Below are 16048 nucleotides of genomic sequence, written 5' to 3' on the forward strand. Positions count from 1 at the left end.
TTTCAATTCAAATGAATTTTGGTATAGTGAATCAATGAATATAATACATTATACTGTACATACGTGCAGCAAAATCCTAGCTACTACACAGACCAACAGTCGATCAATGCAATTTTTAACAAAGTGCAGCAATTTGAGGAATTATATAGCGCAAAGGACCTTTTGTAAACTCAAGCACTTTTGAGGTACAAGTAAAACGCAGTACTTTTAAGTACATTCCAGAACCGTTGACCATTGGAAAAAGAAAACTCTTGATTGATCTTTATTTCTCTTATTTAATTTTTTTATGGACAAACCACACTAAGAAAAAAAAATTGCGATTTATTATACTTTATAGCACATTCATGAGTCTGGTCTCCTTTGAAAGGTATAACATTCTTACACAATAAAGAAAAATCATCATGCAATTAAATGCATACATTTTTTTAAACTTTTTATTCTTTCTGTAGTTAATTAATCGAAATGAATGCGATAAAGTCCCAGCCCTAGTTACATTACATGACAGTGTTTTGACACTTTTGAGAACAAGTTGTATTCCATAGCATACAGGAATCCATGACAAATAAAACGATGGGCGAATGGATAAATAGTTTAAATACATGTAATGGAAATGATTTAAATCAACTCATGTACAAGACAAGGCTCAGGCTAGTTATGCTGTGTTTATTATTGATATTCTGATCAATCCTAATCCCGATGAAGATGTTGTGTGTCTGGTTTGAACCACTTGGGGGCAGAGCCGCACTTTGATGATGAATCTTGACATCATGGCATGTAATGTAGAGAAAAACTAACAAACTTCCTGGGCTGTGTGTGGTGTGCGTGTGCGTGTGCGTGTGTGTGTGTGTGTGTGTGTGTGTGTGTGTGTGTGTGTGTGTGTGTGTGTGTGTGTGTGTGTGTGTGTGTGTGTGTGTGTGTGTGTGTGTGTGTGTGTGAGTGAGGGAGGGAGGGAGAGAGAGAGAGATGTTTGGTTGTTGACTTGGTTGGTTGGTTGGTTCTTTACTTGTTTAATATACTCAGATCAATTATATTGATTCAAAAGGTCTAATCTAGGAGAAACAAAACAAAAAGACAAATGATTGAATAGACGATCTACAGAACATGACCAGAATGGGTGTCTGCAGCCTCCTCACCAGCCTCCTCCTCATGACTACAGTGAAGGCTCAAGGTACATTTTAAATTTTACTGTTTATTTTAAAGTTTCTATTTTACTTTGAGCATCTGTTGTAAAGCTGAACTCCGGTGTGACGGTGTCTGTATCCACACACAGAGACACAAGTATAGCTTGATTTGAAATACTAGAATTTTTAGTATTCATAGTATTCACCAAGTTATTACATTATTGGTTAGGTAAGAGGTTTTCTTGTAATTTCAAACAAACTATCTTTGTAATCGAACATTTTGAATATGGAATGTGGAATCATTACAGTCGGAAGAGCATATAGCACCCCCCCCCCCCCCCCCCCCCCCGAATAATATCCTTCAGTATGTCAAATGCTTTCTGCTGCTGATGAAGACTGACAACCTCCATTTATGTAACAATCAAGACCGTGCACCTTAGAGAGTTAGTTTGAGTTGTGATGTAGATCATTAGCTAACGGGTGGTGCTTGTTTTTGAAAAGCTGACCCAAAACCACAGTCCATTCAAGTTTCAGAATTTGTTTGTTTGTTTTGGTTCCAGTCTCATTCTGGAAGACCCAGTTCACAATGACCTGTCCAAGCGAGGGCCAGTGGGAGACACAATGGTACAAGGGAGACACAATGATGCATGCAGGTAGAGAACTGAAGCAGACGTATGAGGACAATAAGAAAGGACATTACCAATGTAAATGGAGAGATGGAGACAAACACGATGGAAAAGAAGAGCTGATATATCACTTCTATGTCAGAGGAAGGGGTGAGTGAGGAATATTTTGATTTCCCATGATGCTAGCTGACCTGCTAGTACTAGGTTATTGTCAATCCTCTATTAATATTATTTTTTTTATGTATCCAGTGTGTGAACGCTGTTTTGAGTTAGACGGGATCGTGGTTTTACTCGCCATCGCAGTTGACCTGGTGCTGACGGGTGTGGTGATCTGGCTGGTCTATATGAAGACCAAGAAGAGACAACGTAAACATTTAAAAACTTTTAATAAAAAACACACACATCCACATTGAGCCACCATAAGGATGCACCAATATAGATGCCGCTGTTGGATCAGACTGATCCCAGATTGAAACAGGGTATCGATATCAGAGAGTTTTCCCAATACTAAAATCCGACTCCAACAGCCATGTGCAGCACTTGATTTTTCGTACTTTCGATTTGATAAACGATCTGTCAAATGGAAGAAAGATGTATGTTTCCCACAGGACTTTCAGAGACTAGGGGGGTGAACCTCCGACCCTCTAGGGCAGACCTGGGCATTGTACGGCCCGCGGGCCGCATCCGGCCCGCGGGATGATTCTGACCGGCCCGCGAAAGATTACATGATAATAAAAAAAAATTAAAAAAAAATAATTTTTTTTTTTTTTTTTAATATTATTATTATTATTATTATTTTTTTTACTTTTTTCTTTTCATGTCAACGTTCACACGCACAATATACGCTTAGGAGACATGCTCAGAAGATGTTGGTTCTCTTTGGATCCACCTACATATGTGAACAGACATTCTCATTCTCGTTTACCAAGTCCAGGTACAGATCCTCTCTCACTGATGAACATCTGGCAGCTGTGCTTCGCATCTCCACCTCAGACATGCAACCTGACTTTGATGGACTTGTTAAAGCTCAACAGAGACTGGATTTCTCACACTGAATGAAACAAAAAAGAACTGACGAACACTAAAATGTGGAAATATAACAAGTGAAATGGGACACTTGATATTTTTTTTTCTTAAATGTTTAATATAGGCATGTAAAGTAAAAAAGGCTACAAAACTGGGACACTTTTCTTTACACAGTTCAGTGACATGTCTTGTTTATTTTTGCTATAAGATGATGTGATGTCTTTAGAAAGCTAAGAAAATCCTTGTTTCAATAGTATATGAAACTCAAAATGCCCTTTGTTATTAATGTTTCACATTTTGTTTATCATTTTGGAAATAAATTCTATTTGAATAAATTATATTTTTGAAAGCTAACCTCACCTTTTAATTGCCAAATAATAACATACACTCTTACCAGGGGTCAAAACAATGCCATTTACTGCTTTTTATATAGAAATAAAATGTATATTATGCATAATTGAGTTTGGAATTTTGGCCCGGCCCCCCAACATATTTTCAGTTGCTCATTCGGCCCCCCGGGAAAAATAATTGCCCACCCCTGCTCTAGGGTGTACATTTTAAAGTTAAATGCATCAATCTGGTGCACTTTGAGAGCAAAATAAAGAGGCTAGATCTATGATGAACTTTGTGCTCAATACACAAAATCGACTAGACTAGTGCTTCCCAATCCTCTCCTCGAAGCACCCCAGCCGTTCAAAGTATTTGTTAAATTCCACCACCAGCACACCTGATTCAACTGAACTAGCCCTTTATTAGTTGAATCAAGGTGTGCTGGTGGTGGAATTTAACAAATACATGGAACGGCTGGGGTGTCTCGAGGAGAGGGTTGGGAACCACTGGACTAGAGCATACATTTGAGCCATCAAAGAAATAAGCAAAAGTGGTTACCTGTGTTGAACTGGTTTATTTTTTAGAAAATAAAAAAATATAGTGGATTACTATTACGACTACTACCACTTCCAATACTACTGATACATCCCTATTGGCAAACTTTATATTTTAAAAAAATAGTAAAAAAAAATAAAAATGTATATATATATATTTTAATTAACACTTTTTTTTGGTTCATTATACAACTGTGGCGGGACTAATTAGCTGGCCGCCACAGTCTAGGTAATTAATGGGAAACCTGACCCCAAACTATTGGACGCCGTCTGTACTATTATGTAAACATGATAGATCTGATCGGTACTCTGCATCAACCAATACTGTAATGTCTCAAATCCGATTCCAGCAGCCATGTGCAGCCATGTCAAGAATCGAAGGACGGACGCTCATGCTTTATTTCGTTTTTCTTACTTAGGGGATTTCAGGAAGTAAGGTGGTATTGGTGCATCCCTATATGTAACATATTCATGTGTAGATCTCCACCAGTACACACACCTCCTAATTTAAATGTACAATTCCTCTTGGATAATAAGAAATGTTATCACATTTTTGTGTGTGGGCACTAAAAGTGATGTTCTTTCTCCTCCCTCTACAGCTGCACCTCCTCGTAGAGCAGAAGGAGGTCGTGGCAATCCACCTGTCCCCTCTCCCGACTATGAGGTAGCCACTATGGCAGCTTTACTTTATTTGACTTTATTTGATTATTGTTTACAATGACAATGCACATGAATCAACATGGTCTGTAAATGCACTAGTAAACTGATTCGTTTTCAACTGTGGTCCCTGGGGCATGATATTAGAAGACCATTCATTTAACGTTCGGGGGCCGCTTGCAGCACATTTGCCCTCGTTTGACGGTGACCCGCTGTTTTAGTGTCATTGTTTGAAAGCTAAGATGGTAGCCGTTTGATTGACACCATACTTGACATATTATGTGCTTTCAATTTCGGGTTATAAGCAGGGACGCGGGAACTAGGGGTGCGGCAGGGGCTGCAGCACCCCCTGCTGGCGGGGAGTGTAACTGCAACTGCAAGGTTGTTTTGGATTTTATTCCAAAATTGTAACCGAGGCTACTCATGTCACAGAGCGGAGCGGCACTGCAGATTTACCCTACTCTTGGAATTCATTCAGATCGTCATAGGGGCGCTGTCTCGATAATGCAGTGTTATTAACAGCGTGTAGCCGACGCATGAACCGGTTGGGATTCGAATAGACGCGGCCTGGAAGGGTCAACGCGGAACTGGAAATCCGTTGGTAAAAAAAATAGACACAGCGGCTGGGATAGTTTTTGGACTTTTGGGACGCTGAATTCGCAGTAAAGGAATATATGAACAAGCCAGCAGAACTATCCGAGCCCCCGGGAGGGTGGTCGAAGACCTTTTGCATGTCGGCGATCATGTATGCAGGGAACGAATTGCAGAGGGAGGGCGCAATAGCCAGGTGGGGTAAGCTGGGCTGTGATGTGTCAGAACGGTTACATTGTTTGTCTCGCACGCTCAGAGCGCGGAGTTGGGCAGCGGTATCCTCTAGTGCATAGGTGTCAAACTCATGGCCCGCGGGCCAAATGCGGCCCGCCACGTCATTTGATGTGGCCCCCCAAGAGTTCTGGTAAACATTTTTTTTTTTTTTTTTTTTATACATTAATCTTGGGTTAAAAAATAGCGGCGTTAAAATAATTGTGGGTTAATGCGTTAATAAAGCTTTGACAGCTTTAGTTATTACACATTCTTACACATACATGTGTGTTGAACATCTGAGGTATTGATGAAGTAACAAAGGAAAAAAGCCAAAAGCACTTACTCCTCAGACATTCTTTGACAATTTTACAGCCCAAAATACAAAAAAGATCCACGCGGAATAGGTAACAAAGGGTTGAAGAAATATTGTCTGAACTGTCAGATGCATGCTGGCTGTGTGACATAACTCAATTGAATAAGAAGCTGTAGGGACGCAAACAAGTCCCACCCAAAACTTGACCAATATAGTTGTGAACTGAGACAACCCTTATTTTGTTATTTTTGAGTACAGTTACAGTTGTGTGTTCATGCAGACACATAATAGCAATTTCATTACGAATTGAAAATGGGGGACCCTGATGTAAACAAGTCGAAAGTCTTTCTCTGGTCTGCATCCCCTTAACAATTGTGTGTATTGAGCTGTACTGTACTGTACTCATTCTGCAATCTGTTAATTAAAGTTAATTAAACTCTCTTCCATTAGTTGGATGTATGGCCTCTGCAAGGTTGTGTGCAGCCATTTGTTTTTGTAACATCTGCTACATCTGTCCCACGCGTTCTTTGCAGCTCACAGTTGTTAGTTCTGCCCCTCTTGACTGTGATAAAAAGGTTTTGAACAAACTTAATGTCATAGCTTGTATTTGATGATATTCTTCTTTGTTATTTACTTGAATGGTTTGATCATTGATTGATGGAGTAATATGGGGTTCTGATAAACTAAAATTATTTGTTAAAATAACATAAGCTAACATATATTTTTACATCTATGCAAATGCATATGCAATATGTATAACTTGAATAAGTAATAAATACAGAAACAACATGTTTAACAATATGTAAATGAGTAGCTACATTTATTTTACATTACATTAACATTTATACGGTCTTTGGCCCTTTGAGGGCAACCATAATGCTGATGTGGCCCTCTGTGAAAATGAGTTTGACACCCCTGCTCTAGTGAACGAGAGTGTTGGTTATGACGTGACAGACAGTGGAGCTGTTTGCAGATAGCGAGCATTTTGACGTGTTGCGTGGTGGCGATGTCTCGCAGACAATACAACTACAAGTATAATTATATAATATATATATTTTATAAAAAAAAATTATAATTATATAAAAAAAAATAAAGATTTATCAAAAACGATCGATATCTCAGCACCCCCACTTCTTGCGGACTTCCCGCGTCCCTGGTTATAAGACCGAACAACCAACGAGCATCAGTTTAGAAAAAGTTACCACCTCCGTTTTTTTCGCCTCCCGGTGGCCTGATTGCTTTTACCAACGCGTTCGTGTTTCCGCATCTCTGATTGGCCAGGTCATGTGACATGTACGCCCAATCGCGGGACCGCAAGTTTCTACACTGGTTAAATAGGCGCTCCGAAGTTGGTTAAGGTTAGAGTTTGTCTTAGAGCATGGCGATAGAACGCCTGCCCTGATTCCAAACTCTAACCTTAACCAACTTCGAAAGAGTCGCCTAAGCTTAACCAGTGATAAACTAGGCGTTAGGTAGTTTGCATGCTGTTCGACCCGGAAATAGGCGCAGAACTTGCCGTCCCACGATTGGTGCACATGTCACATGACCTGGCCAATCAGAGAGCAAAACGGGAACCCGGAAAGACGAACGCGTTGGTAAAAGCATAGACGCCTCCCGGTGACTGAACCAATCACCTCTGACGGTGAAAATGATTGGCCGCTTTTGTAGGCAATGCAATTCTGGAAACGTGGATATATCACTTGAGGGATGTTCCCAAGGATATATAGTGTTTGTTTATCTGTGAAAAGGTACAGGCCTCCTGAGATTGTGCTTCATTAAAACAATTTATTTTAATTATTATTATAATTGTATGCTTTTCATACAGTAATAAAAGTTAAAAGAATAAAGACCAAACACTATACAAAATATACAATATACAAACTATACAAATAGCACTTGTATGCTCCTTTATGCTGTCAAATGTATGCACATTTCATGCCTATGTTCATTTTATGTTATTTGCTGTGAAGCACCTTGATCTGTAATCCATGCATGAAAGGTGCTATACAAATAAAGTTATTATTATTATTATTATTATTATATGCACAAATGTTTTTCAATGGAAAAATGCAGCATAATATGTTTATGCTTCACTTACTCTGTTTCAGTAATGCTGAGAGTGAATCTGTCCTTTCATTAGAGCCCAAGACTTTGACTTGTTGAAGTGTTCAAGAGTAATAGCGTTTGGAGACGTAGGGTCTCCAAATGGCCATTTTGGATAATGCCTATACATACTATTAGAAAAACATCTAATTTTATGTGGTATTGATATCAACTTTGGACCTGTACTAGATAAGGCTTCAGGCTATGGCCCCATTGGGTCTCATTCCCGAACGGATTTACGACCAAAAATGTCCTCTTAGGCAGATTTCTGCCCATTTAAGACATAATTTATTAGGGCTGGTAGCACGATTCCCCAAATTTTCCTGAGATTGGATTTGACCGTGGCTGACAGCAGATTTAAGAGTGCTGAGGAGCACACTTATGATTGATTGACTAATTGACAATTTTATTAACTTGACAGACTGTGTTCTCATAGTGATTCCTTCATGTCAACGCTATACAGGCCTCCTTGGAATTAATTACTTAATAATAATTAAAATAAATATGACAATATTTGTACGATAAGAAATTACGCATTTGATGTCGGAAAAATAAATAATATGGATTCATCTGATCACAGTGCAGCTGGATTAACCATATCTGAACCAGCTATTTGACAAATGTATATAATTACTTTAATTACTCAGATATTCAAACACAATTATGCAATTATTGTGAAATGATTGAAAATAATCATTATTTAATGCCTTCTGTAGAATTTGTATTTCTTATATCTGTTTTAATGATTAATTATACATTTGAAAGAATGCAGGTCAACATGCAATATATCCCATTGATTGGTATACAATGGGACAGACCTTTGTTTGATATAGCTATACACCTGCATTCTTTCGAATATATCATTAATCAATTAAACTTATATTGAAATACACTATATAGCCTATACACCAACACTGAAATGACAGTGGATAAATAAATAAATAAATAAGAACTAAAGCTAATCGCATGGAAATAGACTGCATTAATATTCCATAACAAGTCTTGTGTGTGCCAGTATGGCCTACGTGTCTAATGAACAGTATAGGCTTAATATATTCTAGTTACTTGTTTCATTAGGATTTAGTAGATACTATGCTCTGCCTCTGCCCTACGTACAGTATAACAGACTGTACCTATACTGTACGTAGGGCAGAGCATATCTACTAAATCCTAATGCAACAAGTCATTAATGGAATAATAAGCCTATACTGCGTTCATTCATTACGCCGTAGGCATTAATGGAATAATAAGCCTATACTGCGTTCATTCATTACGCCGTAGGCTACAGTATACTGCGTGTGTGTGTGTGTGCATGCGGTGCGGCAGGTGTACCACGAGCTGTATATGATGACAATACATTAATCTAATTTAATGGGTAATTCGATGGGTGGCGCAAGACTCGCAAGGCACTTCCGCATCCATTTCCACACAGCTGCGTCATTACTTTGCCTTATAAGGGGCTCTGGAGGCGTTGTTTTGTATGCAAATGACCTGAACGGGAACGCGCTTTCGAGTTTAAGACAGAATGCCATTCTCCAAGCAGATATCAGATCTATCACAGCTGTGACCGTTTCAGCCCCTTAAGACATATTACCAGCACGTTCGGGACTCAGAGTGAACTTGTCATTGGGTCTCATTCCCGAAAAAAATTTCAAAGATATATTCTGGAAGACTTATCTTGGAACCACTGAGACATAATCTATGACAAGTACACTCTGAGTCCTGAACGTGCTGGTAATATGTCTTAAGTGGCTGAAACGGTCGCAGAAATTATATGATCTGATATCTGCGTGGAGAATGGCATTCTGTCGTAAACTCCAAAGCGCGTTCCCGTTCAGGTCATTTGCATACAAACCACGCCCCGACAGTCCTTATAAAGCAACTGGTGACGCAGCTTTGTGAAATGGAATGGCGGAAGTGCTTTGAGAGCCGCGTGATTACGAAACCTAGCGTCAGTCAGTGCCAATCAGAGAGCGTCTCCGAGAAATGCGGCTAGGTTTCATAATCACGCTTGCGCCCATCAAAACTAGATTAGATTCATGTATTGGCATCATATACAGCTCGCAGTACACACCTGCCACAGCTCGCGCGCACACACACATGCACGCGCAGTACTGTATATGAATGAATGAATGACATATAATATATATAGCCTACGGGCCGGCGGGCGTAATGAATGAACACAGTATGGCTTATTATTCCATAATTAAGCCTATAGGCTACTGTTCATTCGTAGGCGCACACAAGACTTGTTATGGAATATTAATGCAGTCTATTTCCACCGATTAGCTTTAGTTCTTATTTATTTATCCACTGTCATTTCAGTGTTGGTGTATAGGCTATATAGTGTATTTCAATATAAGTTTAATTGATTAATGATATATTCGAAGGAATGCAGGTTTATATCAACCCCCTCCAATGTACAGTAAATGACCAAGTATGGTTTTGTCAATATTCCAATGTACAGTTTTGCTTGTACAGTGTAAGTCTACCACCCCTCCTACCCAACCTCCTCCAACAGTTTCTACGTCAAATGTACTCTCTTTTCTGGACTCTTTTTGTATCACAAACAGTACTGTATTTGCAAATCTGGTATGTCATAAATGTATAGATGTAGCAGTACTGTCTATCTGTGTCATGTGTCATATATGTTATGATGAATTGAAAATGGGGGACCCTGATGTAAACAAGACGAAATTCTTTCTCTGGTCTGCATCCCCTTATGTAATTGAGCTGTACTGTACTGTACCCATTCTGCAATCTGTTAATAAAGTTTTCAATCAATCAATCAATCAAACAAAGGTCTGTCCCATTGTATACCAATCAATGGGATACATTGCATGTTGACCTGCATTCTTTCAAATGTATATAATTAATCATTAAAACAGATGTGTAACAAATAAGAAATGCAAATTCCACAGAAGGCATTAAATTATTATTATTTTCAATCATTTCACAATAATTGCATAATTGTGTTTGAATATCTGAGTAATTAAAGTAATTATACATTTGTCCAAAATAGCTGGTTCAGATATGGTTAATCCAGCTGCCCTGTGATCAGATGAATCCATATTATTTATTTTTCCGACATCAAATGCGTAATTTCTTATCGTACAAATATTGTCATATTTATTTTAATTATGATCAAGTAATTAATTCCAAGGAGGCCTGTAGCGTTAACATAAAGGAATCACTATGAGAACACAGTCTGTCAAGTTATAATACAATTTTAAATTAGTCAATCAATCATGAGATTTGATCGTGGGCTGAGAGCATATTTAAGTGTGCTCCTCAGCACTCTTAGATCTGCTCTCCAATAAGATCTCAGGAAAATTTGAGGACTCCCACTCCCAGCCCTAATATGTCTTAAATAGGCCGAAATCTGGCTAAGACGAAATATTTTGTCATAACTTCGTTCGAGAATGAGACCCATTGATTCTGTCTCAGTCGGTTCCAAGATAAGTCTTCCAAGAGAACTCTTTGAAACATTTTGGAGAATGAGACCCATTGTCTTTTCCAGCTCATACCTCTTACAAAACAACCTGTAAGAGGCATCTGTTTGTAAAATAATTAAGACGGAAGTAAAAATTGTAACTCTATTACAGTAGCACAAGAGTGATTCTTCCTGTTGTGGAAGAAAATTCTGAATGTTTCCTTTCAAAAGTCAAGTCAAGTCAAGTCAAGAGTTTTAATTGTCACGGCATACAGGTATACAATGAAATGCGGGTGGTCTTGCCCGCAACGATGTGCAATACAGTGGTACATATAATAGAATCAAAAGAAGGAAACAACATTGTGCAGTAACAGGTAGCAGGTAACATGGAGTGACATCTCGGTATCTGTACATAGTTATTTACAGAGCATATGGGACATGCTAGTTAGCTTTGGTAGTGCAATACACTGTTCCTGTTATTCTAATTTAAAGTGTCCTTTCCTTTGGCCATAAGTGTGCGTGTGTGCGACATGAGTGTGTGCCCGCTCATGTTAAAGTGTTAAGTGGCTGCTCGTGTGTGAGCGTGCACAGTGTGCGTGTCGTATGTGTGTTCATGTGTGCTTGTGTGTGGACAGTTCAATGTTCTGAGCACTCAATGTTCATTGTTCATGGCTCTGATGGCCTGGGGGAAGAAGCTGAGCCTAAGCCGCTCTGTCCTAGTAGCTGGGGTTCGCAGGCGTCTGCCTGACCTCAGCAGCTGAAACAGGCTGTTATTGGGGTGGTGAGGGTCTTTCATTATCCTGCAGGCTCTGGATTTGCACCTCTTGTTGTATAGAACCTGCAGGGGGGGTAGTGCAATACCCGTGGTACGCTCGGCTGAGCGCACCACTCTCTGTAGGGCCTTCTTGTCCTGTGCCGTGCTGTTTCCATACCAGGCAGTGATGTTTCCGGTCAGGATGCTCTCTACAGCTCCTGAGTAGAAGGACTGGAGTATCTTTCCCGATACTCTGAACTTCCTTAACTGTCTCAGGTGGTAGAGACGCTGTTTCGCCTTCTTTACTACTGTGTCTATGTGTGTTGACCATGTCAGGTCCTCTGAGATGTGGACCCCCAGGTACTTGAAGCTGCTCACCCTGTCCACGGTAGCCCCGTTAATCATCAGTGGTGTGTGCGTCTCCTGCTGTCCTCTCCTATAATCCACGATCAGCTCCTTGGTTTTACCAATGTTCAGGAGCAGGCTGTTGTCCTGGCACCAGCGTTCCAGTACCTCAACCTCCTCCCGGTAGGCCTTCTCGTCGTTGTCCGAGATCAGCCCCACCACCACCGTGTCATCTGCGAACTTCACTATGGAGTTGGAGCTGAACTTGGCCACACAGTCGTGTGTGTAGAGTGAGTACAGCAGGGGGCTCAGAACACAGCCCTGGGGGGACCCGATGCTCAGGGTGATGGTGTTGGAGGTCTGACCCCCCACCCTGACCGCCTGAGGTCTTTCGCTCAGAAAGTCCAGTACCCAGGCGCTCAGGGCGGAGCTCAGACCTAGCTCGATCAGCTTGTCCACCAGTCTGGTGGGGACTATGGTGTTGAACGCTGAGCTGTAGTCAATGAACAACAGTCTCACATAGCCCCCCTTCTGACGGTCAAGGTGCGAGAGGGTGCTGTGCAGTACCTGGGAGACCGCGTCGTCGGTGGACCTGTTTGTCCTGTATGCAAATTGCATAGGGTCCATATCACTGGGGAGGGAGGCACAAATGTGGTCCTTGACCAGCCTCTCGAAACATTTCATGACCACAGAGGTGAGTGCCACCGGTCTGTAGTCATTTGGACATGCTGGGGAGGGTTTCTTCGGCACAGGGATGATGGTAGACATCTTGAAGCAGGCAGGGACCACTGACTCCGCCAGTGATTGATTAAATATGGCGGTGAACACAGGGGCCAGCTGGTTGGCACAGGTCTTGAGTATACGTCCTGTTATGCCATCTGGGCCAGCAGCCTTCCTGGTGTTCACCTGCATAAATGCTCTTCTCACACTGTGTTCCGACAACGAGAGAGCGTCCCCCCCCCCTCGCGGTTGCCCCCCCCCCCCCTCCACAACAGCCGGCGCGCCAGTGACGTCACTAGCCGGAGAGCCAGCAGCGCCACTGTCTACACCAAACCGAGCGTAGAAGATGTTGAGCTTGTCCGCGAGGGAGGCGTCGTCGCTCCCCATTGAGGGGGCGCTGACTTTATAGTCAGTTATTGTCTTCAGTCCCTGCCATAATCCTCTTGTGTCGTTTTGTGCCATTTGTGTCTCCAGTTTATCAGCATATGTCCTCTTAGCAAGTTTGACAGCCTTGCGTAGAGTATAGACTGAAGCCTTATACTCCTCCATGTTTCCTGACTCTCTACCCAGGTTGTAGGCGGTGGTACGAGAGTTCAGAGCTGCTCTAATAGTGCTATCCACCCACGGTTTCTGGTTTGGGAAAATCCGCACCGTTTTCCTGGGGACAATACCATCGGCTATTGTTGTGATGTAACTCACCACTGTGTCTGCTAGCTCACTGACGTCACTGGCGCTTCCTTTGAACATATCCCAATCCGTGTCTGCAAGCACGTCCTGGAGCGTGGCCTCTGATTCGTCGGTCCACTTCTTTGTCTCACGTGACACGACGGCGTCACGTGATCTCTGTTGATATGCCGGAAATAGCAAGATGGAGTCGTGATCGCTCGAGCTTGTGGACCCCGTTAATGGCGGAGCGGCTACTGCCTTGTAACCGGCTTTGAACGGGGAATAACAGTGGTCGAGTGTGTTTTCAAAAGAGGCCAGACTCATGCATGTGCTTATACATGGTTAAATAATAGCTTATTTATTATTAAAATATAGCTTGGTTATTCTTCCCAATTTCTCTCAAGTCATTCAATTCCACAAATCCAGCTAAACACAGACCAAAAATCAATGTAGGTAGATACTACAGTATATCTATATCTGTACATATCCCTTACGTACTCTTACTAGTTACACTGCTGGCCAGTATGACTTACTACCATATAGTGTCGTTATACCCGTATCACTGTACATATCAATACTACAACTCTGTACATACATCTGATTAGCACTATACGCAGTAGTACTCATGTATATTTTATACCCAGTTTAATCACCTGTACATTGTATATTACTATTGTGCTTTATTGTTACATTTGCGCTATGGTTGGATGCCAAATTTATTTTCATTGTACTGTACTTGTGCTGTATAATGACAATGAATTTGAATCTAATCTAATCTAATCGAATCAATGTTAATAATATTATAACCATTTATAATCATGTTTTACATTAAAAAAAAAGTATATTATATATTATGTTGAATGTGAAAAACATTTTGATGTAAAAGATAAAAATGCATTTCCTGAATGGAATGAATCAAGTGCTTTGAGGCCTACACTTGCACCACCAAGTATTATCCTCTCTATGACATCTTGAAACCCATCCGATGGAGATGAGAATGTGACGCACCTACATTATCTGCAGTACTAATGAGAAGACATAGTCCTACTGTACTTGTCAGACTTGTCAGTCGCTAGAGATTATGTTTCACTATATCTACCTCCGTTGCAATGTTTGTGTTTTCACAGGTTCTGAATCATCGCACTCGCAGCACCGAACCTTACTCCACCCTCAACAGGATGAGATGAAGAACATTCTCCTGACCGTGCCGCATCATAGGCACAAATTCTACACACACACACACACACACACACACACACACACACACACACACACACACACACACACACACACACACACACACACACACACACACACACACACACACACACACACACACACACACACACACACACACACACACACACACACACACACACACACACACACACACACACACACACACACACACACACACACACACACACACACACACACACACACACACACTCACACAAACACATTTGATTTAATATCCACATAAATTGCAAGGCAAGGAATATAACCATTCAGTAGAATATACAGAGGCCTTTCAGTTACATTATGGGCTGAATTGGCAACCAGATTGGACCATACAACAATATTACGCAGATTGCACAATAAAAAACAAATAAACACACTCATTCACTCACCCACACAACAAACAAACAAATACACTCACTCATTCACTCACTCACTCACTCACTCACTCACTCACTCACTCACTCACTCACTCACTCACTCACTCACTCACTCACTCACTCACTCACTCACTCACTCACTCACTCACTCACTCACACACACACATATACACACACACACACACACACACAGACACACACACACACACACAAGCATGTGCACACATACACATATATAGTACACACACACACACACACACAGTCACATGCACACGTTGCTATGTGCAAGACAATGGTTGCTATGTGTATATGAGAAATACAGTATATCAACAAAAACATAATCATCTTGTAAACAAGTCACAGTAGAATAATAATAGCATGCTTTTCCAGTGTTTGACCTACTCTACTACTGCACAGAAATGAGGCATTTTCATTTTAAAGTGTTTACCAATGGTTGTAATTTGTTCTTAGTTGATTTGCCTGGTTAAATAAAGGTAAAAAAATAAATAAAAAGAAATAATACAGGCAGCCATACTGGAAGAAAAAGACCTATTGAGAAATAACATTGTTTTATGTTGTTTTATAATTGGGACTGACAACACTGTAAGGCCGGCATGAATCAATTGTGGTTAAAGTTGGTTAATTAAAGATGGTAATATGCATAATGTTGCAAAAGAACAATGCATATTATTGATTACACTGTTATTGATTATGCTGAGTTCCTTTGTTTCTTTTTTCTTATCAACCGCTACTTGAGCACAAACACCACCCACCACCATAACAACATGATACTGGAGATAGACTGCGGACTGTTGTTCTTTCATCACTTGATGGAAACGCCACTCAGATTCCTCTACAGATATAGCTCTATGACACTTCCACCAGCCTCAAAGCCACAGCTCATATCCGCCATCCACCCACCAACATAGCCTTAAGCCTGTACCACCTTGTCTTCCTCCTGTCTCTTACTGGCATGC

At 40.8% G+C, this 16048-nt stretch overlaps 1 protein-coding gene across 1 annotated transcript; it reads left to right on the forward strand.

Annotated features, from left to right (window-relative positions):
- Window positions 1-1052: 1052 nt before the first annotated feature.
- Window positions 1053-14690, forward strand: LOC311233149 (T-cell surface glycoprotein CD3 epsilon chain-like). Its single transcript, XM_084320040.1, has 5 exons — window positions 1053-1168; window positions 1682-1897; window positions 1997-2113; window positions 4257-4321; window positions 14580-14690. Exons 1-5 carry the CDS (start codon window positions 1102-1104, stop codon window positions 14637-14639), a joined length of 525 nt encoding a protein of 174 aa, XP_084176166.1. The 5' UTR covers window positions 1053-1101; the 3' UTR covers window positions 14640-14690.
- Window positions 14691-16048: the final 1358 nt, after the last annotated feature.

The sequence above is a fragment of the Notolepis coatsorum genome (assembly GCF_963971535.1).
Source record: "Notolepis coatsorum genome assembly, chromosome: 1".
Taxonomy (NCBI): Eukaryota; Metazoa; Chordata; class Actinopteri; order Aulopiformes; family Paralepididae; genus Notolepis; species Notolepis coatsorum.

Bases quoted from the DNA above. Each gene is read 5' to 3' on its own strand.
- LOC311233149 (XM_084320040.1), top strand. From the start codon at position 1,102: ATGACCAGAATGGGTGTCTGCAGCCTCCTCACCAGCCTCCTCCTCATG. The intron at 1,898-1,996 runs GTGAGTGAGGAA...TTATGTATCCAG, and splicing joins CTTCTATGTCAGAGGAAGGG to TGTGTGAACGCTGTTTTGAG. The intron at 2,114-4,256 runs GTAAACATTTAA...CTCCCTCTACAG, and splicing joins GAAGACCAAGAAGAGACAAC to CTGCACCTCCTCGTAGAGCA.